This window comes from Aphelocoma coerulescens, chromosome 1 (assembly GCF_041296385.1).
Source record: "Aphelocoma coerulescens isolate FSJ_1873_10779 chromosome 1, UR_Acoe_1.0, whole genome shotgun sequence".
Lineage (NCBI taxonomy): Eukaryota > Metazoa > Chordata > Aves > Passeriformes > Corvidae > Aphelocoma > Aphelocoma coerulescens.
In genome coordinates, this window is record NC_091013.1 from 68,767,186 (window position 1) to 68,793,110 (window position 25,925).

The 25,925-nt window shown below is 38.9% G+C and overlaps 3 protein-coding genes across 11 annotated transcripts in view; 2 read left to right on the forward strand and 1 right to left on the reverse strand.

The window, feature by feature from the left end:
• SUPT20H (SPT20 homolog, SAGA complex component) overlaps window positions 1-528 on the forward strand; it is a 29,934-nt gene extending 29,406 nt beyond the window's left edge. For 6 of the 7 annotated variants that reach the window (XM_069011991.1, XM_069012036.1, XM_069012010.1 and 3 more), the window contains exon 23: window positions 1-528. In XM_069011991.1, the coding sequence (XP_068868092.1) occupies window positions 1-101 (101 nt within the window). In that variant the 3' untranslated portion in view covers window positions 102-528. The other variant, XM_069012021.1, reaches the window with a different exon arrangement.
• On the reverse strand, window positions 455-10,090 carry EXOSC8 (exosome component 8). Its single transcript, XM_069012053.1, has 11 exons — window positions 10,000-10,090; window positions 8,272-8,308; window positions 7,163-7,226; window positions 6,539-6,612; window positions 5,922-5,967; window positions 4,807-4,912; window positions 4,676-4,721; window positions 4,315-4,411; window positions 3,167-3,287; window positions 1,078-1,184; window positions 455-669 (listed from the first exon to the last, which is right to left on the reverse strand). Exons 1-11 carry the CDS (start codon window positions 10,014-10,016, stop codon window positions 554-556), a joined length of 831 nt encoding a protein of 276 aa, XP_068868154.1. The 5' UTR covers window positions 10,017-10,090; the 3' UTR covers window positions 455-553.
• ALG5 (ALG5 dolichyl-phosphate beta-glucosyltransferase) overlaps window positions 9,568-25,925 on the forward strand; it is a 21,095-nt gene continuing 4,737 nt past the window's right edge. The window contains exons 1-8 of one of the 3 annotated variants that reach the window (XM_069012043.1): window positions 9,568-9,709; window positions 11,432-11,573; window positions 12,419-12,465; window positions 13,130-13,198; window positions 14,450-14,542; window positions 16,008-16,121; window positions 17,439-17,498; window positions 20,223-20,374. In XM_069012043.1, coding sequence (XP_068868144.1) covers window positions 11,465-11,573; window positions 12,419-12,465; window positions 13,130-13,198; window positions 14,450-14,542; window positions 16,008-16,121; window positions 17,439-17,498; window positions 20,223-20,374 — 644 coding nt within the window. In that variant the 5' untranslated portion in view covers window positions 9,568-9,709; window positions 11,432-11,464. Of the gene's footprint in view, window positions 9,710-10,174; window positions 10,325-10,669; window positions 10,768-11,431; window positions 11,574-12,418; window positions 12,466-13,129; window positions 13,199-14,449; window positions 14,543-16,007; window positions 16,122-17,438; window positions 17,499-20,222; window positions 20,375-25,925 lie in introns of those variants that run through there. The other 2 variants (XM_069012042.1, XM_069012045.1) reach the window with 2 other exon arrangements.

Genomic DNA, 25,925 nt, shown 5'->3' on the forward strand with positions numbered 1-25,925 from the left:
CAGTTGCGATTCTTGCAGCATCAAATGGCTATGGCAGCGGCAGCAGCACAAGCAGCTCACCTGCATCATCAACAGCATTCAGGCAGCCACTCAAAAAGTAAAAGGAAAAGAGGCACACCGGCCCCTCCAAAATCATGAGATTTGCCTCCCCCCAAAAAAATTGATTCAAAGGGGGGTTTTTTTCAGATTATTAAGGAGAAGGCTTAAAATTAAATTAGTGTTTTATATTACTTGTGGGAAAATGAACTTTTGACATTACACTAAAAGAAATGAACTGATTTTGGAAGCCAACCTTACAGAACTTAAAAAATTCATCTATAAAGTGGCTAGAGTCTGGTTTCCTCAAGTCACCTAATTTTTTAACAGAATGTTTTATCTTGTATTTTTTACCACTCAACAGCATTGTACATAGAATAAGGGTGAAAAACATTTTAGAAAAAATGAACTTTGTAAATGTAGTATTGGTATTTGTTTATTTAGTATAAAAGGTTTGTGAACACTGTAACAAATACAATTTTTACAAATCCATTTTTGAAAAGAGCTTTCTTTTTGTTCACTTGGGTGTTATACTTTTTATTACTTTGTCTATCAGCTTCTTTACTTCTTTGTGTCTTGTAATTGCTCTGGTGATACAGTCCTGAAGCTTGGCTCCTGTGAGAGGACTTCCGCCTAAACATTGAAGGGAACAATATGATTTTCTACTTATACTTCAGTTATGTGTATTTAACTGTGATTTCCAAACATGAGTATAAATACAGTAATTGTCATGACCAGTACCTTTCACCTGGGGAGCATACAGCTTTCCCAGCCCTAGCTTCAGGCAAAGATAATGGAAACTAGAGCTGTAACAGGAGAACATGCCCAAAATTTGTCCTCTGCTGTATGTAGGTCAAGCCGTGACTGCTTTTTGAACTTCAGTCATGCCACCATCTTAAAACTCCTTTCAAGAGCAAGTAATTTAATGACTACTCAAGCAGGCACTCTTTCCATAAAGCACCTGCATCTCACAAAGCAAGTCAGGTACATAATCTTTTCTTGACCTAACATTAGGTTTCTTTGTAGTGAATTTAGAAGTACCTGGTTTATGGACAGAACACAGTCTGCCTTCTTCATCAGTTACAATGGTTACTGTTCCAGTTGCTAAATCTTCTTCTTCAGCAGTTGGATCAACAATGAGTAACGTGCTTGTGAAAGGAAAATACATGCAGATATGTTGGTATACATTGCTCCATTAATGTTATTGCAAAATACAATTTTTACTGTAGTCTTACAAAATACTTGTAGATGGATTTAGTGCTCAAGCTTTTCTGTTTTCCTATCAAAATGCACCAATTTAAAAAAAAAGGAAAAAAAGCCAAAAACTGTGGGAGATTCCACATAATCAAGTGTTTATGACTGTGGAAAACAGGCATAAAAGCTGTAAGTTTCATAAATTTGTGACACCAGTGAATTGCAGGAAAATGCCACTCACCTGCCATTTGCAGTAAGCAATATGAAATATTGCAGTCATTATTTTGTAGTTCCACAAAAGGCTGGCATTGGTTTTAGGCATAGGCTGCACTAATTTCTACCAGAAACCTTAAAGCAAAACTAATTTCCAACGGTAAGTTCACCTAAGTAGTTCTCAGTTTCTTGTCAGTGAACTCTAACATCACTCAAGATGGGGAATAGTTCAAACCTAGATTCACTGGGTTGCTTAAGACAGCTTATTTTGGCTGTCATACCTCACATGAGCAGCTCAGTGCATGGCTCTTGCTGATGTACAGGTCACCACCGGAGGAGCAGCTCTGCACCAGCACTCCTCAGCCACAGCCACACTAACCAGCTATCTACCACTTCCATTTATTCAAGGAGGCCTTTTATGCGAAAGAAAAATGCCTCTGGAAGCCAGAGTATGTAAAGCATTTTATTTTAAGGGCTGTGTCAACAGCTCTAGAAAAACTAATAGAGCAGAATTAAAAAAAAAAAAAAAAAAAAAAAAAACAAACCACACGTCACAAGCACATGCCCCCTCAATCTGTAGTTTTAGGAGCTAAAAGGAGACTTAAGTAATTTGTTTGATGCAACAACTGGTTTCAGGGAAGGAAACAAACCCCAACAGACACTTGTGGAAAGCTGCCTTCCACATGCACCTTTTTGGTCTATGTGTAAGTATGTGTGATTTGTGTGTAAATAATACCCTACTGACAGCTGTCAGTGTCTGGTATGTTACCCCAGTGCTCAGTGTACATCAAACTTCAGACCCACCAGAAATGGTATTAAAGCAATTAACAGGACACTCTAAAGTACCAATGATGTCCTGCTCTGATGCATTTTGGTAAACACTTGGTCAACATTTGAGATTATTGCTCTCCCCACCCCATTTGTTACTTGGATGAAAGGCCCTACTAATGATTTCTGTGAATACAGATTAATGTGCCATAACCCTGCACAGAAGAGATTTAAATCTTGAATAGCACAGTGAGCACTATTGTCACTTTATACTTGGCAAATAGATCTCACCAGACTGCACATCATATAAACAGCAGCAGAACACATTCTTAACATTATTGACCTAATGAAGAGCCAGTAAACAATTTCAGATGAGGTTATCAGATGTGATTACTTCGAATTTTCATAATCAGATGCTTTTCCTACATGAACAATGACTTAAGTGTGCTGGTTACACTTCACCTTGGGTAATTACATTTTCAGTTATCCACGGGTTCTATTGTTCTGACTGGACTGTTACTTCTTACTTCCTTTGTTGACTACATCCTTGGAATAAGCTGTTCAAAAACTACCATCTTTTATATCAGTTACTTACACAGGCTTCTAAAACGTTAATTGCATTGTTTTCATCTCAAAAGATACTTCAAAAACCTAAAACAGTACCTATCCCTGTACTTTTAAGCTTATCCTTTAGGTTGGGAACCACTTCTGCTTTAAGCCACAGGAAGAAGCTGTACAGACTGCACTTTGTTCTGCACACTCATTACATCACAGAACTACAGGCCCGTTCCAAGGACAGAGGCCATGGATTTAAGATGGATGGAGCAGCGCTGCCTGGGGCTCCACACTGGTCACTGGCAGAAGTGCAGAAACATCACTGGTGGCATCCTCTGTCTTTTCATTTGTTTTATAGACACTGTTGTTTCCATAAAGTACAAAACAGTTTGGAACTTACTCATCAAATACAGCAAATGATGTGGCAACCGGATGTTTTCTGATAATCAAAGGATTCTTCTGTTTTAAGTTAACTTCTGATAGACCAGTTTCTTCATTTATCGTAACTGACGGCAATTGGACTGAAGAGATAAAAAAATACAATGGCCTAAAATTAAACATTGCTGGGTTTAGCAGGCCTAGAGATGTTGACAGCTACTGAAATATTGAAGCTGTTCTTCTAAGCCACTGAAAATCAATCAGAATAGAGTTTTGCCTATATTAATGGTATTCTCTACAAAAAAAAATTCAAGAAACTATTTAGCTTAAACTACCTGTTCAAGGAAGTTATTTGATTTTTGTACTTAAGGTAACAGAAACTTTTCTCGTTACACAGAAGTTTTTTCTACTTCCAAAATGCCACACAATTAAAATACTTTGGAGTCATATTTAACGAAAAGTATTTTTTCCCCAGTAACGTCTACTGGACATAAAAAACTAGGAATATAGTCTCATGTCATGAGCTTTATATATCTGTAGAAACAGTACAATCTGACCTTCAGCTAACTCTTGCTGTGACAACCCATACATTGCTGGCGACAAGGAGGAAAAGAGCAAAGTAGCTAGGGGAATTCCAAGGCTGGCAATTCAGTCAGAAAGGGAGGCCTTGCCATCAGCTTCCCTTTAAACTGCTGCCTTCATGCGTCTACAAGCCACACGCCTGTGAACAGTCAGTCCATACAGTTTTTTACAAACTATAATCCATTAAGCTAGGAAAGGAATATTCTGTTGTGACAAAGTATTTGTGTAAGCAAAGCCTCCAACTGCTCATTCTGCCTACACAAAATACATTATCAAAGTAATACCCTGATTCAGATGTTAAACTTGTTCGTGGCCACTACTGAAAGACTCAGGTATCTGACACCAAAGAACACGTGGCAGAATAGCTGTTAGTCTTTTAAGAAAGCAATAATAAGCATACAAAAAGATCCTGTTTTCCAGGTGTTACACACCTATGGCACCCCACCATCATTTCCACCTTGTATTTGCATTCAAATGACAGGAAACAAACAGTTCCATGAACCAGTTACCTACTTATCAGGGTTCAAAACTAATGGACTTCTCCAAGCAACACTAATCAGAACGTCTCTTGCTGTAAGGAAGACTTACCATTTTTTAATGCTGCCAACAAAGCAAAGACACTGGCATCCAGAAGGTTTCCATCATAGTCCAGGCATATGATGTCACAGTATAAGACCCAAGCAAGCTATCAAAAAAGGTTTGCACATGTGAGATATTACATCAGCTAAGCAAATGGTGCAATATATAAGAAAATTCTGGCCACATTAAATACAGATACTTATTTCTATCATTTGATTTTCGCACTTAACATGTAAACCAAGCCATGAAGACTGAAAAGCAAAAACAACAATAAAACCCCCTATAACCCCGAATACTTTTGTATTTGTACTTGTGTACAAGTACTGTGATCTTGTTACTATCTCCCTCTTCATTCTGAGATACAACTTACCTTGCCATTGGCAATACACAGATCTTCTTTCACTATCATCTGTGAACTAAAATAAAATGAGAGTAAGCAAGGAAATAGAAAACTGTCTTGCAGAGTTGCTTGTATTTTAAAAGCACTAAGATGGTTCTTACTTTTCAATCACATCTGCGATGAACTGGCTCGCTGCTTGAGCCTCTTCACCCGGTGGTCCAGAGCGAAACCTCTCTGCACAGAGGGATGGCAGCTCTACATTTGGAACTAGGCAGCAAGAATCATTAGTCATTAACTGAAGAAAGCAGGCAATGGGTAATCAAAAATAGATAAATAAACAACAGACGCTCTTAGTACCATTTTACGTACTTCAAATGAAAGGCAAGATCAAGAATTTTTCAGTTGAGCCTTCCTACTTCTCCCCTCAAAAATAAAGTTATGCAAGAGTTTGTATTAAAGAACTTGTAGTACTCTCTGTACTCAGAAACTATGTATTCCATGGAAAAGCACATACTCCTAGCTACCACTTTCTGTTTATAATCCTTCTCTGACTATCACGACCCCACATAAACTCTTCTTTATGTGTTAAGCACTCTTCAGCAGATCAAGAAACAGCAGCATTTCCATCCCACTGCCTGACTTTACTGGTATGCTGTCTGCTTTTCATCAACCATTAAAACCTGAGGCTTTAGACTTGAAGCAAAAACATGCATAAACATTCGTGAAAAAACTCTAAGCATAGTCAAGCTCACTGAAAACAACAAACTTGGGAGATGCCTTAGAAAAAGGGGATTTCATCTAAGCTCTCAGATCCATAGAATTATTTTATTTCCAAAGAAACTCCAAACAGGAGTGAGAAGGTACCACCAGAACTTACAGTTCTCTGAGAAATAAACAGTTTTTTATTTCACTGTTTTTAGGAGATACATTTTTTGCCTACTGGGACTTTGAAACAGAAGTTAACATGCCTTTGCACAACCTTGCATGCCACTATCTTTTATAGATTACCTTTCTCCCTCTTAATATACACACTGCTGCAGGTTTCTTTCCATGCCCAGCCTGGAATCAGCAATAAAAAGGTAGCTGTATATGGAAAACTCACAAGCAGAGCAAAGGGAATTCTGGATTCCTAGATGTCAATTTTGAAATTAATTTCAAGGGATGTAATACAATTTGGTCCAAATTCATTCTTTTAAGAAATCTTCACAACAGAATCTTACAACCTTTTAGCTGAAGCAATACAAAACCTGAATAAGATCCATACTGAAACACTTACCAATATATCCCTTATCAGCAGAATCCACTGCTGGGGCAGCAAGTTCCTGGAGAAACAGAAAAGAAAAATGAAGACCAGAATTTTGTACAAAATATTTTCCAGCTGTTCTATATACAAATGGTTGTTTTCTTCCAGTTATCATGACAATGAGATTTACAAAAGCCATTTTTAATCAGTCCTTGTCTGTAAATTTCCTATGGAAAAACTCAGTATAGGAATGAGCAGTCATTTGTCTTGTAGGTCATGGCAGGCCAGCAGTACAGTTGAGGCTACAAGGCATTTAATAGTCCAGCCAGCTCATTCCCAGTGCCCCTACTGATCGATATTCAGTAACTTTTCAATTACAGACCTTTTATATAGAAATAAAAAAGACTTTAGTCCTTTTTACACATCTTTCCCCATACACAAAAATACATCACAAAAATACATGTTCTCAGACTATACAGGTAGGATTACACAATTACATTATATATTAACTTTCTAGTCTGGAAGTAACTCAGGTGAAAGACTGTAATTGCATCTGACCGGCACATCATTGTAACTCCAAGGGTGATAAATTCTAAACACAAATGCACGAAGTCAGCTAACAGAAAAATAAAGATAAAAACCAACCATACCGCTTTTACTCCACAAATCACCGTGGTATTTCCTAACTTCACCAGGGCAGAACCATCTGCAGTTGTAATTGAACCTGAAGAGAAAAAGTACTGTTCAATAAAATCTGTTTTCCATTCAAAGGGCGGTAAATAACGTCCAACCTTCACAAAGTGTTTACTTTCCATCACTTTATACTAAACACAGGCTAAGCAAAGTCTCAAATCCAGAGTGGGACAGAATCTCTGTATTAAACAGTCAGTCACACAGAATGGTTGAGGTTCTCCAGCCTGCTGAGGCCTCTCTGCATGGCAGCACAACCCTCTGGCATATCAGCCACTCCTCCCAGCTCAGTGTCATCTGCAAACCTGTGAGGGCACCTAAGTTGTGCTGCACATACAGGAGCAGAACTGACTAATTACATTGTGCACACTGGCCCACGAACAGGACTGAAAACACTGCTCAGGGATACTATTGTACCACGGATTCTCTTTCATGCTTGTTGAAACTGTAAAGAAAAATCCTTCCTCTTCCTGGTTTCCAAATGCAAGAATCAAGAAAACCAATTAGCAAGTCATTAAGGTCACTACTATAACCTGATATTAATAATAGCTCCCCCATTACTATTATTCCACACAAGCACTTGCCTATGTTGACAGTGGTTGTCCGAAATTCACCTAACTCTCTTCCATCAGGCCGACAATTCTCTTTCTAAAGAAAAATCACAAAGTTCAAATTAAAAAACATATTTTATCAAATAACACAATAATATTCATGCTACAGAAGTTCATAAAAAATAATATTCTTTTCTTTTTAGCAGAAATATACAGCCTCAAACATGCTAGGGAAATCTCAGTCACACTCTAGCTAGCTTTTCATCAACTGATACATAGTTTGTGGTTGTAGACCTGCAAAAGAAAACCCCCGATTTTTAAAATCCATTTTAATTTATTTTGATAATATAACAATAGACTGATTGTCTCAAGGGTAGGTACTACAAGAGGCTAGATTCAGAATATCATCCAAGAATGAACACTCAACTGGTAACTTAAAATTAGAGTTTCTACCTGTCTGCATTGTTTAGGGGAGCTCTTAAAATCAGAGTGAACTAAAGGAAAACAAAAGAAAAACCCTGCACCCAAAGAAAACCCAATGTTCAAATACCATCAGTCAGAAGCTGTACAATACATAACCCTTATGTTAGAAACTGAAACAATATTCCATCATGGATCTGAATTGTTACTCACCACAATTTCAAGCTTTTCAAAAGCAGACTTTTGGTTGAATTATGAGAACCAAAACTGACTGCAATAATACTGGACCCATTTCTAAGTCAATACAACTTCAGTAATAGAAGAACTAATTTAATGTGACAAAAGTCAGTGTTCTTCCTCCACAGTTACAGTGTGCATGCAGCAATAGTCTCTATTATTAATTTCTGTAGCATCTAAAAGCCTGGTTTGACATAATTTTGTACTAGACAAAAACCATCTTGGTCAAATTTAAACTGAACTCCTTTCAAGACCAACAGAAGCATTTACCCATCAAGATGAACAGCACCAACACCAAAGATGGAAAGAAAAACATGTTCTGAAGAGAACAACTGTTTCTCACTTGCTCAGAGAGTTTCTTGGGGCTTTTTTTTTAGTTTCCATTTCCATAGTTTCAGATTTCCATACAGACAAGAGAGGAGTGGAAGCAAGCAAGAAAAAATTCACTACAAGGAATTTATACAGGCATCTCATGTTTCACTCACCAAAAACCTCCTGTAATATTCCAATGGTTCCACAGTTCTAGAACAAATAGAAAGAGAAATTCAAATGCAAGCTCCTGAGTAGGCAAGAGACAGCAAAAAATAAAAAGATCAGCAAGCACAAACCCACAACAATAAATAATCTTGGAATCAAGATGCCTGACAAAGCTACTTAGCAATATAGTTGCAGAACAATGAGGAAACTCTCAACTAATATAAAACAAAGATGTTTTCCTACATTCAGTTCCAAAGTGCTTCTTCCGTACAAGGAACCTGCCTGCACATACACTTAACAAAAACTGCTAGCTTTCACTTCAGTAATCCTATTAGCTTTAAATCAAAAGAAGTGTTCAGTGACAGAAGGGTGTAGAATGTCTTTCAAGGAATGCAGAAAGGAAAATCTTACTGTAGTGTGTGAAGTATCTGTTAGTTCAAGGACTGCATTCAGATGTAGAAAATGGTGTAAAAATTTTAAATTATTCAGTTTTTCTTAGAACATTTGAGAAAATATAAAATTACAAAATATGCTTCATGCAGTACTTCAGATGAGAAATAATTATTGCTTATTAACTATACACTACTAACAGTATTGGTGTATTAGCATTTTAATAAGGAATCAATAAAGTAAACAAAAGCTTTTATAAGAAGTCTTGCTAATATTTAAACAAAGCATTCGCAGTTTTGTTATAAGAGTGTGTTTCCACCTTTTGTTATAAGGTGGAAAACAGATAAAGGAAAACGGCAAGTTTTCCAAATGCAAACTAGCATACACAGGCATCACAAACATCATGGCAAGCAAGAACTGGCTCCTGTTGGCTCCACATACGTTGGTCCTGTACTACTGGATTGTAAGCCCAACACAAGGTCTGTTGTCTTCCAATTCATGTAACAGGACTTGCTAAACCTTGTTTGACACATTTAAGACATAAATACAGAGGAATCAAGGATGCTGAGACAGACTACCCAAAGAAGTTGTGGATGGTCCGTGCCTGGAAGTGTTCAAGGCCAGGCTGGATAGGTCTCTGAGCAACCTGGTCTAGTGAAAGGTGTCCCTGCCCACGGCAGAGGGGTTGGAACTGGATGATGTTTGAAGATCCCCTCTGACCCAAACAATTTTATTATTCTAAAACGAGTAGTTATATATGGGAAGCCATTGAATTCCCTACAGTTTTAACTTCCTTATAATGCTATCAGCTTTGTCAGGGGAAGTTTAGGTTGGGTAGTAGGAAAAGGTTTGTCACCCAGAGGGTGATTGGGCACTGAAACTGGAACTTCCCCAGGGCATAGGTCACAGCGCCAAAACTGCCAGCGTCCAAGAAGTGCTTGGACAACGCTCTAAGGCGCATGGTGTGACTCTTGGGGCTGTCCTGCACAGGGCCACGAGTTGGACTCGGTGATCTCTAAGGATCCAACTCGGGATACTCTGCGATTCCGATACCAGGTAGCTCCGGGCCTCACTGAGCTCCGCTTTCTGCCGGGCCTTTTTGCGGCTGGCCAAACCCCGCTCGCTCAGCCTTTCCCGCGCACGTCGGGGCTCCGCAGCCCCCGCAGCACCGACCCCATCCCGACGCGACGCCCCGAGCCCGCTCCCCTCGCGCGCCGCCGCGGCAGTGACAGGATAAAGCCCTCGGGGGTCCCTGCGGGGCCGGGGCGGCGCCGCCGCGGGCCTCAGGCTCGGGCAGGGGCGGCGGGGGCGCGGGCGGGACCGCGGCCGCCGGGCCCAGCACTTACTTGAAAGCCGCGGCCATGGCGGCGCCGACCCCGCCCCGGATGTGGCGCCCCCTGGCGGCCCGCCCTCCCGCGGGCGGACCGGCGGCGGCAGCGGCAGGGGCGGCGATCGGAGCGGCGGCGCTGCCGGGCCCTGACCGCCGGGGGGCGCCCGCGGCTCCCAGCGGCACCGGCGGGCGGCGCGGCCGCTTCCGCGTCCCTGTGGCGGCGCGCCGGGGCCCCGCGGCTGCCGCGGGCGATGGCGCTGCCGGCGCTCCCGTCCCTGCCCCTGTCCCTGCCCGCAGCCGCGCTGGCGCTGGCGGCCCTCGCCGCCTTCCTCTTCGTCCTGGTGAGAGCCGCGCACCGCGGGCACGGCGGGCCCGGGGGGGCTCCGTGGCGGCGGCGGTGCGCGAGGCCGCCCTGTGCCCGCCCCCCGGTGCGGGGCAGAGGCGCTGCCCGGGGTCCCGGCCCTGCCCAGGGCTCCCGCGGTCCCGCCGCGCCCCGCAGGCGGCAGGGCCGGCCCGGGCTGGGCGGCGGCAGCCGGCAGGGCTGCGCTCGTGCGGGGGGTTGTGCGGGAGACGCGTTTGGGCAAGGCGTGGGGAGCCGTGCCCGGCAAAGGGGACCGAGACGGAGCATCTCAGCCTTGCGGCACGTCCTGGGAAATGTCCTGGTAACGCCTTCGCGTTAACCATTTGGGAAGCTGCTGTGTTTCTGTGTATCTAAAATGCCGTGCGAGATTGAGAAGTTCGACCCCCGGGAAAGCGAAATTCTGCTGCCTGTCCACAGTGCCACGTATGCATCCTGCCCAGGGAGGTGGTGGAGCCACCGTCCCAGGAGGTGTTTGAGGAGAGACTGGACTTACGTGTGCACTCAGTGCCGTGGTCTAGTTAACATGGTGGTGTTGGGGCATGGATTGGTCTCGGTGATCTCAAAGGTTTTTTCCAACCTAATTGATTCAGTGATTCTGTGTAAGGTGCCACCAAGTAAAAGTGCTCTAGAACCCAAGTTCTGCCACTTTATTTTAGCCATGCATAAAGCAATCAGAGCCTCAGTTTTGCATGCACGTATGGCTGGCTGGTCATGAGCATTGCCATTGATTTCGGTGTCTTGGTGGGGGATCAGAGGTGGCACCTGCTTGTGTGCTCAGGGTTACTTGGGGAAGGGGCTTGGACGACAACTTTGGAGGCATCTGGATGCTTTGCAGTCAAAAACAGCAAGAAGCCAATGATGCTCACAGTGATCAGAGTGGGAGTAACCATGCCGTTCATGAGAGGTTTTTGGACCTGTGTGATTTAGTCAGTGGATGAAATTCCACACCATTGACCCACGTGTTACTGAAATATACTTGGTTACCAGGGTAATCAAGTATATTTCAGTAATGAGGCAGCACATTTAACAGCTAGGTAAACTTCTAATAAAATGCTCCACAATTTTTCTCATTTCTTTTTCATCACAGACTTGTGCAATTGCTCATGTAACTGCCAAAACAATGCCACACGAAGACACTGAATGCAGGAAAGGTTCTGCACCAAATATACGTGATCCTGCTACAAGAGAACTCTCTGTCGTTGTGCCTTCATACAATGAGGAAGACCGGTGTAAGATTTTTCTTGTTTTGAGGAAAAGAAGAAAATCTATCTGTTGTTATTGTAATAATGCGAGGTCAGTTGTGTTAGTAGTAGATTCTGGCAGGCCAGATTATGTATCAGATTTTGGACACAGTTTCCAGAAAACAGTCCAAGTACATTGAATTTCAAAATTAAGGAATTGTGTAACTTGATTTCTACTGCTAAAAATAGAACTTGTAAGAATCCTCTTTATTTTAATGATCCCCAGAAGAATGGCTGTTCATTTCTTCTGTAAATGCTGCAAGTCAAGAAGTAGAAAAATACTTTTAAAATTGATTTGAGAGCTTTCCACTCAGTAACAACAGCAGCAGCTTCAGAGAAGCAGAAAAATGGATGGTCTCACGGGTTTGTGTTTAACTTGGCCATAGATAGGAGTACCTGATACTGAGTGAAGGCTTTTAGATGTGATAGAAATAATCAAGCTCTAAAGCTGACGTGGCAGTACACATGCCAACAGGTTGCTTAAATAAAGTCAGTGCTGGTTTGCAGGGTCAGTCATGAAGACTGATTTTTTTTTTCCTTTAATGTTGTGTAGAGAATTACATACTTCAAAATGAAAAGTTGGTTCCTCAGAAAAAATGTTTTTATCCTGTATTTTTATCACGTGTGTGATTTTCGTCAGTGTTTTTTCCACAGTCATAAAGGACAGCACTTAGAGTTGCAGCTGCTAAGCTTTTTTACTGAAGGTAGTGTTGTATGAAAGAGTTGATTTGCTCAGCTTCACTTTGTGGTTGTTTTCAGCTTGCTTGTGCCGGTGCTTGTGGTGCTCTTCCTGTTATAATCTACTAACCTGACCTCCTCCGCCTTTTCTCTAGTACCTCTTATGATGGACGAAGCTTTGGATTACCTAGAAAAAAGACAGGTATTCTTGCATTCAAAATTCTTTTTTTTTCTGTGTATTGTGTATAACAAGTCAGTGATCAAGTCACTTTGTTATGTTAGTGTACATTAGAACAGTAATACCTGGCCACTTATAAGTAATGCTTCTGTTTCTTATCAGTTATTTTTAGATCAAGTGCCAGAAAGGATTTTTAAATTAAGTAAAAATTTAATATACTACTATAGGATGAAAAAATCTTCGTATGCATGAAATCTGTCCAAGACAGAGCTAAGGATTAACCATGCATTTAACTTTCTAAACTAAATCCTGGTTTGTTCCAACGAGTTTCTTAAGCATCTGTTCTGCATTAGGATTTGTTCTCTTTGTAAGAAGCTCGTTGTGAAAGTTTGTGGATTTTGTTTTGGTTTGTTTTTCTTAACGGTGATGTTCTTCTGAGCTTTCATCTTCTACAATAAATTGATTTCTCAGTTCTAGATGGTAGCATGACAAACCAGTGTAATTGTACATGCATCAAATGCGACAAAATTCTTTAATTATCCCATCTTAACAAATTTCCTGCATTATATTAGTGTCTGTTGGCAGCCATGAACGACGTGCTAGGGAGAAAAGAGTAATGATGTTTGAAAGTCCTACTGCCTACTTAAGAAATTGGATGAAATGCATTTTTTCTGCTTTTATTTTCAAGAAACGAGATCCTTCATTCACTTATGAAGTGATAGTGGTTAATGATGGTAGTAAAGATCAAACTGCAAAGGTAAGAAAAAGAAGTGTCTTCCCAAGCAATCAGAGGCATGGGTTTTTGTTTGGATTTTTGTATATTTGTGGGATATAACAATGTTTCACGTTTATATTTTGGTACTTGAAGCCATTGACAATTGAAGTTCACATTTCTGATTACTTTCTGATGTTTTCCTATATGCATCGTGGATGTCACATAGGCACATATAATTCTTTTGCAAATTCTAGTTTTCTAGATTGGCAGCTGTGACAGCCATTTTCCTGCAGCTGAGATTCTAAGAATTCTAATCCTAACTTCAAGAAATTTTGCATTAAATACTCCTCATGCGCATAGTGATGATGTGAATATGAATTTGAGGAAGCTAAAAAGTCTTTTTAAGTATCCCATTCATACTGTGATTGACAAAACAGCTGACACAGTTCTTTCCCACACCCTTCATGGGATTGTTCATTTAAAAATCAACGTGCCAATAGTAGTATTTTCAAAATAGTTCTGTATTCTTCTGCTTCAACTTTGGTGCATGTCACTGGCAAGGAAGGCCAGCCAACTTGCGGTGTTTTTTTCCTACTGCTTGGAAGGTGTTTGAGGTAGCTACTAAAATGCATATTGCTTTTTGATTTTCTGTCCTTAAGTTTGTCCATTAAGGATTGCTCATATACATATGTGACTTCTGTGCATTCTTTCTGCCGTCTCTTTCAACTGAGCATACAATGGCTGCAGGCCTCTGGACTTAAAAGGACTCAAGACAACCTTTAGAAAAACTTGGGAGAAAACTCAAGCTTTCTTTTCCCACAATATGTACTAAAATGTGCAGATCCTTACAGTGTGAATGGGATTTTAGATCAATGTGAATTTTTCTTCAAAAACACAAATAGCAGCAAGACAAGTGAGAAATAGGTAGCTGTCACAGAAAATTCTATTTCTTTTATTAACTATTGGTGTTAATAGAAAAGGTCTGTAATAGTATGATAGAAATTAAATTAGGATTGAGTTTTTTGGAGGTGGGAGGATGGGAATTGAAATTGCTTAGGGAAATATCCTGTTCTTATTGACCATTACTTAGTTTCTTCAGTCTTCTTGTTTTGACTGTGAACTGTTTTTTATTTTCCCAAACAGACTGCAGCGAACACTGGCAATGTATTTGTGCCGACTGAAGTGGTTATAGCTCTGTGCTATTAATTTGTTTTCTTTTGAAGGGTGAGCAAATGTAAACTTCTCCCTTGGTTCCTGGTTTTGTTTTATGCTGGCTTTTTGTGTATCTGTCAGGTTGCAAAGGAGTACTGCAAGAAATATGGAAGTGACAAAGTGCGAGTGATATCTTTGGAAAAAAATCGAGGGAAAGGGGGAGCAGTCAGGACGGTAATTAATACTTTCATCTCCTTCTCTGTTTGAACTACCTGTGCCCAAATATACAGAAGATAGAGCTGTGCTGACATTTTGAATTTAATGCCTTAACAAAATGATTATGAGAAAACTGAGTACAGATTCTATAAATTAAAGCAAAAACTTTTTTCAAAATAAGTTTATTTTAGGTCTTGTTAGCAGTGTTGTCTTTCCAGAAAGATCAATAACAAAGACATTTTTTTAATATGAGAAGTCAAAGTGGAAAAAAAATGCTTGAATTTCATATTCATGTTCTACTTAGAAATAGGCTTGCATTTATAAAAGCCAACCAAAACAAACCAACCAAAACTGTTACAGATTAAATTTCAGGTTTTGTAGACAAAATAGAGCCAAAGTTGCAAACTTTGCTCTCCAGGTCATAGCTGTGGTTTTTAAGATTGCTGATAAACAAGCACTCATCCAGCAAAGTTTATGTTTACTGCAGCCTACTGCTATCACCCACACTCAATAGTCAAAACAGCACAATTTATGCTTTCACATAGGCATTATTATAAAATGAACTTGTTCTAAAAATAAAATAGCCGTTATACATTTAGAAGGAACATTTTATTCTTGTGATGAATGACACTTTGCTTTTCTGAAAAAGGGTGGTATCATCTATGGCTTGTCAGTGATGTGTCTTTATCTGTGTTTTCAGCTCTATCTTTAATATGTCGATTTATTTTTTAAGAAAAATGAGTAACTATAGGAAATGGAGAGAACATATGGAACTGTTGTAAGAGATGCAATTTTGAGGTTATTCCAAGAGAAGGAGAACAATTTTCTGTGTGATATACTTTTGCAATGCATAGCGTAGAGTGGATGTGTGTACAACTACTTCCTTGACAGGCTTTTCCAAATGCTCACATGCTTGGTTGTGACAGGACTTTTGTCAAACCCACTGCTAATTGTTTTTCAGTGATACTGTGACTTGAGACTTAATCTTAAATTAGTTTTGAGAAATAGCTCTTGAATTTTCTTGAAACAGTGTTAGGAAAAACTCGCACTGCATCCTGCTTTCCTTTGCTCACATGACAAAGAAAAGCCATCCAGTGCAGTGGCAGCTGCTAATCACTGCTTCTTAGTGCTCCCATCTAGAGCTGACTTTTAGATATAGATTTTTAGTAGCAACTTACTGACTTTTAGATTTAGGTTTGTAAAGCTTTTTGTTTGCAAGCTTTTCCTGAGAGGGATTGTTAGCCTTTCATGTTCATGCATTGTCTGTCATTGTGGACACTCAGTGTGAAGTCCCTAGATGTTATTAGAGTATAAATAAGTAATTTATTGTTAGTAGCAGAATATTAATATACCTGTTGTGTAGAATCTGTGAGATATCACTGTCTTGTTACTACATTAGGTTTTTGCAGTGTCTTGCACCTAGCTTTCAACAAGTAATTGATTTCAAATGTGTTGATTTTTTTATTGACTATTTTCATTGCAGGGTGTCTTTAGTTCTCGGGGGAAAAAGATTCTTATGGCTGATGCAGATGGAGCTACAAAATTTGCAGATATTGAAAAAGTAGAAGAAGGTCTAAACAATCTCCGGCCATGGCCTGTGAGTATAAATTCTCATGCTTTTACTTTAATACACATGCATACTTTAATACACAAGATTGGCTTTTGTAATTCTCTTCAACTTTTTTGAGATCCAGGTGAAGATGTAGTTGTAAGTCTGAAGACCTAAGTGTAAGTTTAGAAACCTCAAGAATGGGCTGTCAGAAGGAGCTTCCAATGGAGTTCTGACCTCCTTTGCATCCATTGTGTCTACTTCAAGGCAGTACAGAATGTTCTATTTGCTGTTTATGCTTCCTTCAAATTGTTTGAAGTTGTTCTGTTCTGTATAAATACCATGTGGTGCCTACTTAGTTTTCTTTGTTAACTGTTTTGTTTTTTCATTTTATCTGATGTCATCCTATATACCTTTAAGGGTGCATCTTAATTCCACCCTCTTTTATACAGGTTTTCTTTTCTCAGGGTCCTTAGTTTAATGACAGTATTTGGAAGAACTTTTATTGTAAACAAAAATTCAGAAACCTGTGGAACAAGAACACCTCCTTGCATAGTCATTCTCTTTTGTGAGCTTGACTTGAAAGAACTGAGGTTTATTTTCTGCTTAAAGGCAGATGAGTGAGGTACTTGTAGCAGGTTTCCCAGAGTGCCAGAAGGGATGTGCAGCCTTCCAGCCAGAGCTGCAGGGCATGTAGCTGTGGAAGGGGTCACAGTCTGCAAGTGCAGGAGCACAAGTGCGGGACCCGATGCACAGCATGTGGCCCTAATGCTTTTCTCTACCAGGGTGGCAGCAGCTGCTGGTTCTCCAGCATTGGCCTCACACTCTCAAACAGAGTAGATTTGAGAGATTTCATGTGAGAAATAGTAGCGCAAGAATAATGTTAAACCTTTTGTTCTGATCCTGTTGATTTAATTTGAGATTATATTTTTGGCTGATACCATGGCATTTTATTGTTTGAAGATACATCGGTGCAACAAGTACCTTATTCTGTTATCCCTTCCATTGTGCAATATTTAAGGAAAATGTACATTTTAACAGAATTTAGTTCTTAGGAATTCTGTGTGCTTATCTGTGCTGTTAAACACATTTGCCATATGCATCCAGTAAACAATGTAAGCTAAACCAGACCTGAATAAATTGAGGCAATTTGTTTGCACCACATGCAAATTGTAATAAACTTCAGATTGTCTCTTTATTGTAGAAGACTGATTTACACTCAAAACCTAGCAGTACAGGAAATGCAGCTACAGGAAGCAGAAAAGTATACTGCTTTGAAGTTTTTTATTTTACAGTTGTCAACACAAGATTCCACTGATTCAAAAAATATTTGTTTAAGTAATAACTCTTTATATTCCTGTACAGAAGGAGATGGCGATTTCCTGTGGTTCTAGAGCTCATCTGGAGAAGGACTCAATAGCAAAGGTTTGTTTCCATTTCCTGCTGTGTACTAATACCCAAATATTTCCATTATTTGTTTCTGCTCTACAGATTTTGCAATCAGATAATCAATATTTGTAAAAGAATGGAAACTAAAAATAAGAAAAAGCTTGTCATAAGTGCAGGATGTGCTCCATCACATACAAAGGATGTGTTCTAGATTTCAGGCACTTTGAACTCATTTTGGTTAGTGTTCCAATTTATGGATTTAGTTTTTATAGTTAAGAGCATCTCACAAGCAGAGCTTCTAAGCCCTGACAGAATTACTAGCTAGTAACCAGTACTGGGGCTGGAATGGAAGGCAGCTGATGAGTTCATTATTACTGATTTGCTTCCAGTGCAAGAACTTGGCCTACAGATCTTGAAACCTGTGTAAAATGAGTTAGGGACAATTAGCAGCCAGCTGTTTGAAGAGTACCTCTATTCATGGGAAAGTGGTTTCAGTTTTCTGTATTACTCATAGTAAAATTTTTGAGTTTTGAACACACAGACAGTACTGTTCTGTGTGTGACTCTTGTGTAATAAACAGTGATGCACAGGCACATGGCCTTATCTTGCGTCTGATTTTCTGATGTCTTTGCAGGCAGTAATTGACAAAGCACAGGCATGGAACTTGTATTGCAGCAGACACATTGCTGGGCTCGTTTTTTTCAGTGTCATTGGATGTGCTCATCATGGTGAATGTTTGCAAGAGTAAGCTTTGTTTGTACTGATGTTTAGTACTTGAAATTATTCAAAAATATATACACAACTACTAAAATAGTTACAGAAGCTCAAAAGAAGTTACACTGGTAATGTCCAGCCTCTGGTAGATCTGTAGTTTTTTCTCCTGGTTTATCAGATAGTATTGGAGTGGTTCACTGGAAAGAGATCTTGCAAATACTGCTGCATGTATTTAGCATCCAAACAAAAAAAAGAAACAAACAAAAAAAAAACCAACAAAAAAAAAGAAAACCTTCATCATTATCAGAAACTAGGAACTACTACAGGGAGATTATGTAGCTGATAAAGTGGAGCCCAGAAAATGTATTTCATTGCATGGACAAGTACTGAATATGGACAAACTTTTTTCAGTGCATTCATACTTCTTTTTATCTTTGAAGGTCTTGCTACATTAAGGAGAGGAATTGAAACAGGACTTTCATCTTTTAATACAAAAGTACAATTTTTAGAACATGTCCATCCTTTGCTTCCTGTTTTTCCCCATATTTCTGATTTTTTAATAGAGGAATCACAAAGTGCTTAGGTAGTACTGATTAGCTTGAACTGTGTAGCCCATTTTGTTTCATCACCCAGCTGTCCCTAGACTGGAATAGAAAGACTACATTTACTGTAGTGGGAAAAGACTGTTGTATAGTGCAGTAGGTATAAAAAAATTGCAGAGCAATCTTTTAGATGTTAGGATTTCTCTCTGGACTTACTGGCATCTAAAATAGTAGAATGAAGCTGTGATAAGCAGCTGTATTGAATTTATTAACACCAGAATTTCACCCTTGTGTTCAGTCTCAATACATCAAGAATGCTGGTCTGCCTCCAGAATTGTTAATGTCTTTTAATGAATCTATACTATGACTTGCATAAATAGTCTTAGGAGTGATAAACATAACCCAGGAACTCCTCTTTGTGTAGTAAGTGCACAGTTTGACTGTCTGACAGTCATGCAGCCTCCTAGCACTTCCCCTTTGGCACTAGTGGGAGCCTTGTGTTCTTGGTCACAGAGCCAAAAGAGCCAAAGAAGCTACACCAGATCCACCATTAACCTGGGGCAGGATCATTTTTCAGAAGGCAGAAGCGATTAATTTGGTTTTCCTTAATCAAAGGCTCTTACATAATAAGCCAAGCATTTTCTCATTTTTCAAGTGAGATTCTAAGTTGTTGGCTTTAAAGGCATCTCTTATCACCCAGAGATACTTAACAGTTGAATTGTTGGCTCCTAAAGATTTTACATGATATGTGGCTTGCAGTCATAGATACAATCACTTAAACAGAGCTTGAGAATGGCAGTGAGTTCACAAGCAATTTGTGGCTCAGAGTTCTAGTTGTTTAGGAACTGTCTTGAATAAAAGACTAAGGGATACCTCTGCAAATCCAGGCTCCAGCCTCTGGAGTCTGTGGACAAACTTATCTGTATGATTATCATGCCAAGTACACAAGTGTAACCAAAGAGTAGTTCGGGAACATTTATCAAAAATATAAAATATATCTGTGAAAGCAAAAGAACAAAAGACATGACTGTAACATTGCTGGAAATACAAAATGAAATCTTGCACAGCAGCCTTGACTTTAGACCTAGTTTTCACTTGGTCCATCGTATACTTCCAAAGATTCATGCAGAAGATACTATGGCTGTTCCACTAGTTATTTAAAATCCAGGTGCAGGTTCCTGCTCTACTTAGTAAGGCATAATCCTGAGTGAAAAACTGCTCTGAACTGGGGAGAGCAGAAAAAGGGACTTGGATTCCTCTTATCCTAGACCTTACACATGCCTGGCAAGTCTTTCGCTAGATCAAAATCTTTCCCTTTCAGCTAAAATTCTGTTTGACTGTAACAACTGGTAAGTTCTGTTTTCATTCCAGTGCAAAATACAACCAGTTTACAAACTTTGAAAGCTATCACAAAACAGGGTTACTGTCGTGTAGGACAGCTCTCTTCAAGCACTTCAGTCATCACTCCAATGAAACCACCTAACATCTTGCCTTTTGTCCACAGCGCTCTTACTTTCGAACTCTCCTCATGTATGGCTTCCACTTCCTGGTGTGGTTTCTCTGTGTCAAAGAGATCCGGGACACACAGTGCGGATTTAAACTTCTAACCAGAGAAGCTGCCTTGCAGACTTTCTCAAACCTTCACATAGAACGCTGGTAAATTGTTCCTTTTTTGGTTGCTGGGTTTTTTTTATAATTGAACATGGGTTTGAAAAAGTAATTTCAGTATTGCAGCTAGAGTGAAGCATGTGATGTCTGGGTATAAATCCCAGCTGCTGAACTTAGCCATTATAGTACTGCCTGCATGGCAGCTTCGATTTCTTGTTACGTTAAAGTATCCTGGTAATCACTAGAAATTCTATATTCCTATTAAGATACATTTTAGGAAAATAGTTGGGTATTTAATTTTATTCTTTATTTAATTTTATTCTCTTTTCTCAAAAGAGTTATGTAATCCTAGGTAGGATATTTTGGTTCTGTGTTGTCAGAGGAAATGGTAATTGATTAGGAAGGAGGAGAGGAAAAGAAAGAGGAAAAAGGCCTCAAGCAACAGAAAATCCTAATAATTCTTCCTTACTCACCTCCAGAAAAAATTTCAAACAAACAATTTTTCATTGTGCTGTAATCCACTCCCTATTTCTGAGAGTCCTCTCTCCTTTTGCTGAAATGAGCCATGCAAGCAGTGTAAGAAATGGAGAAAAGCTGTTATTGTGATAAGGGAAGTTAAGAGTTATTAATCCTATTCAAAACTTTTATCTGTCTTATTTTTTATACATTATAATTCAGTACTGCTTAACCAAAATATTTTAAGTAAAATCAGTATCTGATATATATTTAGAATTGCTGAGGACTGTAAAGTGAAAGCAAATGCCTATTCTTTACTTATTTTCTAGCTAAAGTATTTTATAAGAGGACTACTGATAGATTAATTTAAGACAATAAAAAATTTCGCGTAGTCTTTTAATTAGTTTAGAGCTCCTTTAGTTGTAATTTAGCTAGAACAGTTCCCATATGTGAGTGATACAGCCATGACTGCTGTTAGGGACTGAAACACTGTTTTCACACAAATACCATAATTTCTGTAAATTTTCTATGCCTCAGTTGTTGCTAAAAGGGATAGTTTAATTAGGTGTAATCAAACCTCTCCATACTATTGTCTTCATTCAAGAAAATCGCGCACGGGCTACCGCTTGCTTGACAGGGAGCAGAACTCTTAACAATGTTCCCGTACACAGTGTGCAATCCTACAGTCCTAGGCAATTCCAATGTGTACAGTTTTAGGTTGACCTTTGACAGCTATACTTCTCCTCCAGACTGCAATTGCAAAGGTCATGTTTGGGCACACGAATCTGGTGTGGAATGTAGAGCTACTGTTGCGTTGAATCTGTAACTGAGGAGAAACAGACAGAAAATCACTTTCCCACCCAAGTGGTTTGCTTGTTGCTCTAAACGAAACTGTAGCTGAACCAGAAGTATGATTTGAGCTGCTACCTCCAAACCCAGTCTTGATCTATAAAATTCTGTAAATTTCAGGGATTTTCTAAATACGTAGTTAAAAATATATGTGAGGCCCAGAAGTGCACATCTCAAAATTGCCTTATTTAACTTCACTTTATAAATTAAGCACTTAAAGAAGAAAACTGAAAGAAATAAATGAGGATAATCAATTTCAGCTGTAAAAATGCAATCTTAAATTTTCTTGTTTTTTGTAATTGCACTTATTGGTTATATAAAGTGTTTTCTAGATAAAATCTTAACAAGCTTTCTTCTGCTGCTTCAATTATCTAGCACTGAAGAAATGAAAGAGTAAAAGTAATTGTGCTGTACCCCATTGCCCAGCAATAGAAGCAATGAAAAAGGGATATTGCTAACATTTTACAGTAATTATATTGTTGGTGTGGAACATACCAGATCTTCATGTCTTAGTTCCATGTGCCTTGTATATGCCTCTAGAAAATGAGCCTTCTATTCTTGCTCTTCTATTTACAGTAATCCATAAACTAATCCCCTGTCTGTTTTCTTATTTATGTGAAACGTCCTGGTTAGTGATGAAGAGTGCTTGTTTTGTGTCAAGAAAAGAACAACTCAAATTCTTCCAAGAAAGAAGTTCTTCCAATAATTCCGAGTCACAAATTTGCCTAAAAACAACTATAGGTTTTTTGGGGTTTTAAAATTTGGTTTAATTCTGCTCAAACTGGCAATGTATTTTCTGGTTTTATGCTCATCTGTCAATCAACAGTCTCTTCATTTCCATATTTATTGGCTAATTTAAACCAAATCTGAGAGAACAGTAGAGATTTCAAAATGAAAAGCTTTGGCAAAGTTTGTGGAAAATGAAACCCTCTTAGAGAGAGAAACTCAGATTATTGTCACTGCTGAAGAAAAAAACCCTATAATAAGGTCTAGAAAGTTACTTACCAGCTCCACAGCTAGTCATTGAGCACGTGTAACTAGAAGATAGCATGTCAGTGCACAAAACAAAGTACTGTCCCTTTCCCAGTGAATATTTATAAGATCTGGAAATAAACTGGGAGATGGGGAGGTATAAGTATGTGGGGAGAGTGCATATATTCAGGGAAATGATAGTCCTAAGTGAAATGTCAGTGTTGTACAAACAATTGGGATAATTGCAGTTGGAAATTATATAGGGATATCAAACATTCATCCCATAGACCTCCCATTAGATTTCTTTGTATATAATCTTGTAAGAATCTGAAACAACTCAATACTGGAAACTTCTTATTTTAAACAAATCTGGCCCCTGATATCTTTCCCTTGCATAACATGTGTGTAAAAAGGCAAATAAAAACTGGTTAGACATTGTGCCATGGAGGTTCTGTATATATCATGAGTATGGAGACGGAAGAGTAAGAAATAGTAGTTGGTATTGTATTTCTGCTGACCTGGAACAATGTGGAGTCCCCAGCTGGGTCACAGGAACTTGTTCATATTGAGACCATCAGCAAGGGGTAGCAGAGACACCACTGTCTTGGCACTGGATTAGAGGCTCTGAAATGTGGGTTTATTTCTGCTTCTGCATCACTGCAGTGGGGCTACTTGACATCCAAGGAAGTTATTTGATTCTCTTTCAATCTTAAAATGCCACAAGTGGGGTGCAGCTCTGTTAGGTACTGGAGTGTTCAGTTCAGCGTGGTCTGTGCTCAGATGTTCTGGGAATAATGGAGGAGAGTGCTGGAGAATATTCAAGGAACAAGCAGCATTTAATAGGATAAAAACCATCTGAGCTGAGCACCCTGGTCCTTGAGTCTGCCAAGGGCTCCCCAGCTGCTGCACTGGAACACGTGGTGAGCTGCTGAAGGGAATGAGCACCAGGCTTCTGCAAAAACCAAATCATTTGTCCTGTCTGCTCAAGCTTAGTCAGACTTGGATTTGTGGGGGTGCTACAGTGCTAGGTGAATTCTTATGGAGCACATGACAAATATTTAGATTAAAATTGATGCATGACATGTTTACTCATGAAGTCAATATAAAATTACTATCAAATCAGCTATCTAATAATTCCCACCTGTTTAGACCCTCACTTCTTTATGCTTTCTCCATGTTTTTCCCATTCCAGTGGACAGTGATGTGAATATCACCTTTTTAATATTAAAAATACTAGACAACAGACCAGATTTTTCTTCTTACTGTGCTGAATTTGATTTATAGATGCTTATATTTAGAAAATCTTGAAACTGAAGCATACAAGGGAAAAATACAGTTTTATCATTATGGCAATAAGGATCACCTAACACTTTTTAAAGAGAGACCAAGATATTTCCTAGAATATTTTTTTAATCTAACCCTGAATTTTAGAAAGCATTTGAAAATTAATAGATTCTGTGAACTGTTTATGTATTTGATACTAGGAAATAATGCTTACATCCTAAACTAGCTTTTTTTTGTGAGTGTTCTCATTGTCTTTTTTGTTTAACTATCCTTTGGCTGTGTATATATGAATATAAACGAAACATTCTTGAAATTTACTTTCTAAATAGCAGAGTTTTGACATTAGTTTGAAATGAGAGCAACCTTTTGAACAGAGAGCATATGCTTTGTGTTTTAGATTCTGAATCTGATTACACAACTAATCTGTTTTGCAGAAATGGATGGAGCACATTTTTTAATTTAAAACTTAAAAGAAAATTAAAAGAGATATTATAAAAACATAACTGAGACAGCTGGAATTACTTCAGGCTACAAAAGAAGGTCTAGTTCTTCATCTACAGTCTTGACCTGAGAAATGTAACTGTTCGTGTTAAGTTTTGATGCATAGGAGAAATACTGGAAAATTTAATGGTCTCACTGGCCAAGTTTTCCTATCCTAAATTTGGTCATTGATTTCTTCTGACAACAAAAAAAAAGATAAATTTTCTTCCAGACAGAAAATGTCTATCCTTAGGAGAACTAGACATAGAAAATATTGTCCTTAATGATAAAAGGAGGGGAAATTCAAAATGTAGTTCTAGTCCTGGTTTGGCTGACATATTTTTGTGAAGTGGCAATTTATAATGGCATTGTACAAGCCAGCAGATCACTGAACAGATCAAATTGTGGCTATTACTTTTATCTATAAAAATTGCCTTGTGCTCTGAACAAGCCATGCTGTTTCACATTTAAAACTGTAAAGAGCAATATAAAAAAATGTTTGTTTCTCCAGTTTGTCACTAATCTCTAAATACAAGTTTCTATATAAAAATTCAGAAAAATAAGCATTCATATTGCTACAGGGATTTTTTTTCCACTTCTGTGCCATTATAGACCAACACAAGCAGTGGAATGAAATGGTTTTTTCCTGGTTTTGTTCAGAGCAAGTAGAATTGTTTATGAGTGTCTAGTCAATGCAAAAATATTTTTGCTGTTTTAACTGTGTCTGTTTTGTCTTGTTAAAAGTTCTGCTCTTGGCTGACGTGGACTTTCAAAAGCCCCAGTTTAGCTAGGGCAGTGCTGGCAGTCTAGCCCACTTGGCATCATGTTTCATTGTTAGACCTCTTTGACCACTGGCAGTCTTCGTTGCCTGTAGGAGTTTACTGGAAAAACATATCTTGGGTGTACAAAACTCGTAAATTCCAGTTAAAATGTTATAACTGAAGGCCTGATTTTGTTTTTTGAAACACATAATACTGGACCAGAAAAAAAAGAGTCCTAGTGCAATTTTAAAATACAGAATAATTTTTCAGGATAGATATTTTATAAGCTCAAGCATCTCAAGGATTCAGTTTAAAAGCACTGAATTCAATTAAACCCCTACAACTTGGTGTTCAAATGAATTTTAGCCAGCATTGTCTTAAATTGGAACTTAATCAAAACACAACCATGTGGAGAATTTTTTCTTTACTTTGCATTCCATGTTTGTGGTAATTAACACATCATGGAGCCACTATTAGAAGTAGATGGGGGAATCATTCACACCATATATTTTTGGGTATCTAACTCTGGGTACTTAGATTGGAGCCTGAATTCTTTCAGGCTGGAGCCAAGCTTGGTATTCTGAGCTGTGTGTCCCCCTGCCAAGAGGCAGCAGAATTAAGTACGTGGTGTGAATAATACCTTGCTGTTTCTAGGAGTGGTTCTGTCACATGTTGACTGCTCACAAATGGCTTTGTGGCAAATTGCATGAATTGTGCTTACCAGCTCATCCACTGGTGTGGCTTCCATCTCCTCTAGGGTAGGCTCCATCTAACATACCCACGCTTAATCCTGGCTG

Excerpts from the sequence above, each read along its gene's own strand:
- EXOSC8 (XM_069012053.1), bottom strand. Across the intron at positions 7,227-8,271 it reads AATATTACAGGAGGTTTTTG|AAAGAGAATTGTCGGCCTGA; the intron begins GTGAGTGAAACA and ends ATTTTTCTTTAG. Across the intron at positions 5,968-6,538 it reads TGATTTGTGGAGTAAAAGCG|GAACTTGCTGCCCCAGCAGT; the intron begins GTATGGTTGGTT and ends CTGTTTCTCCAG.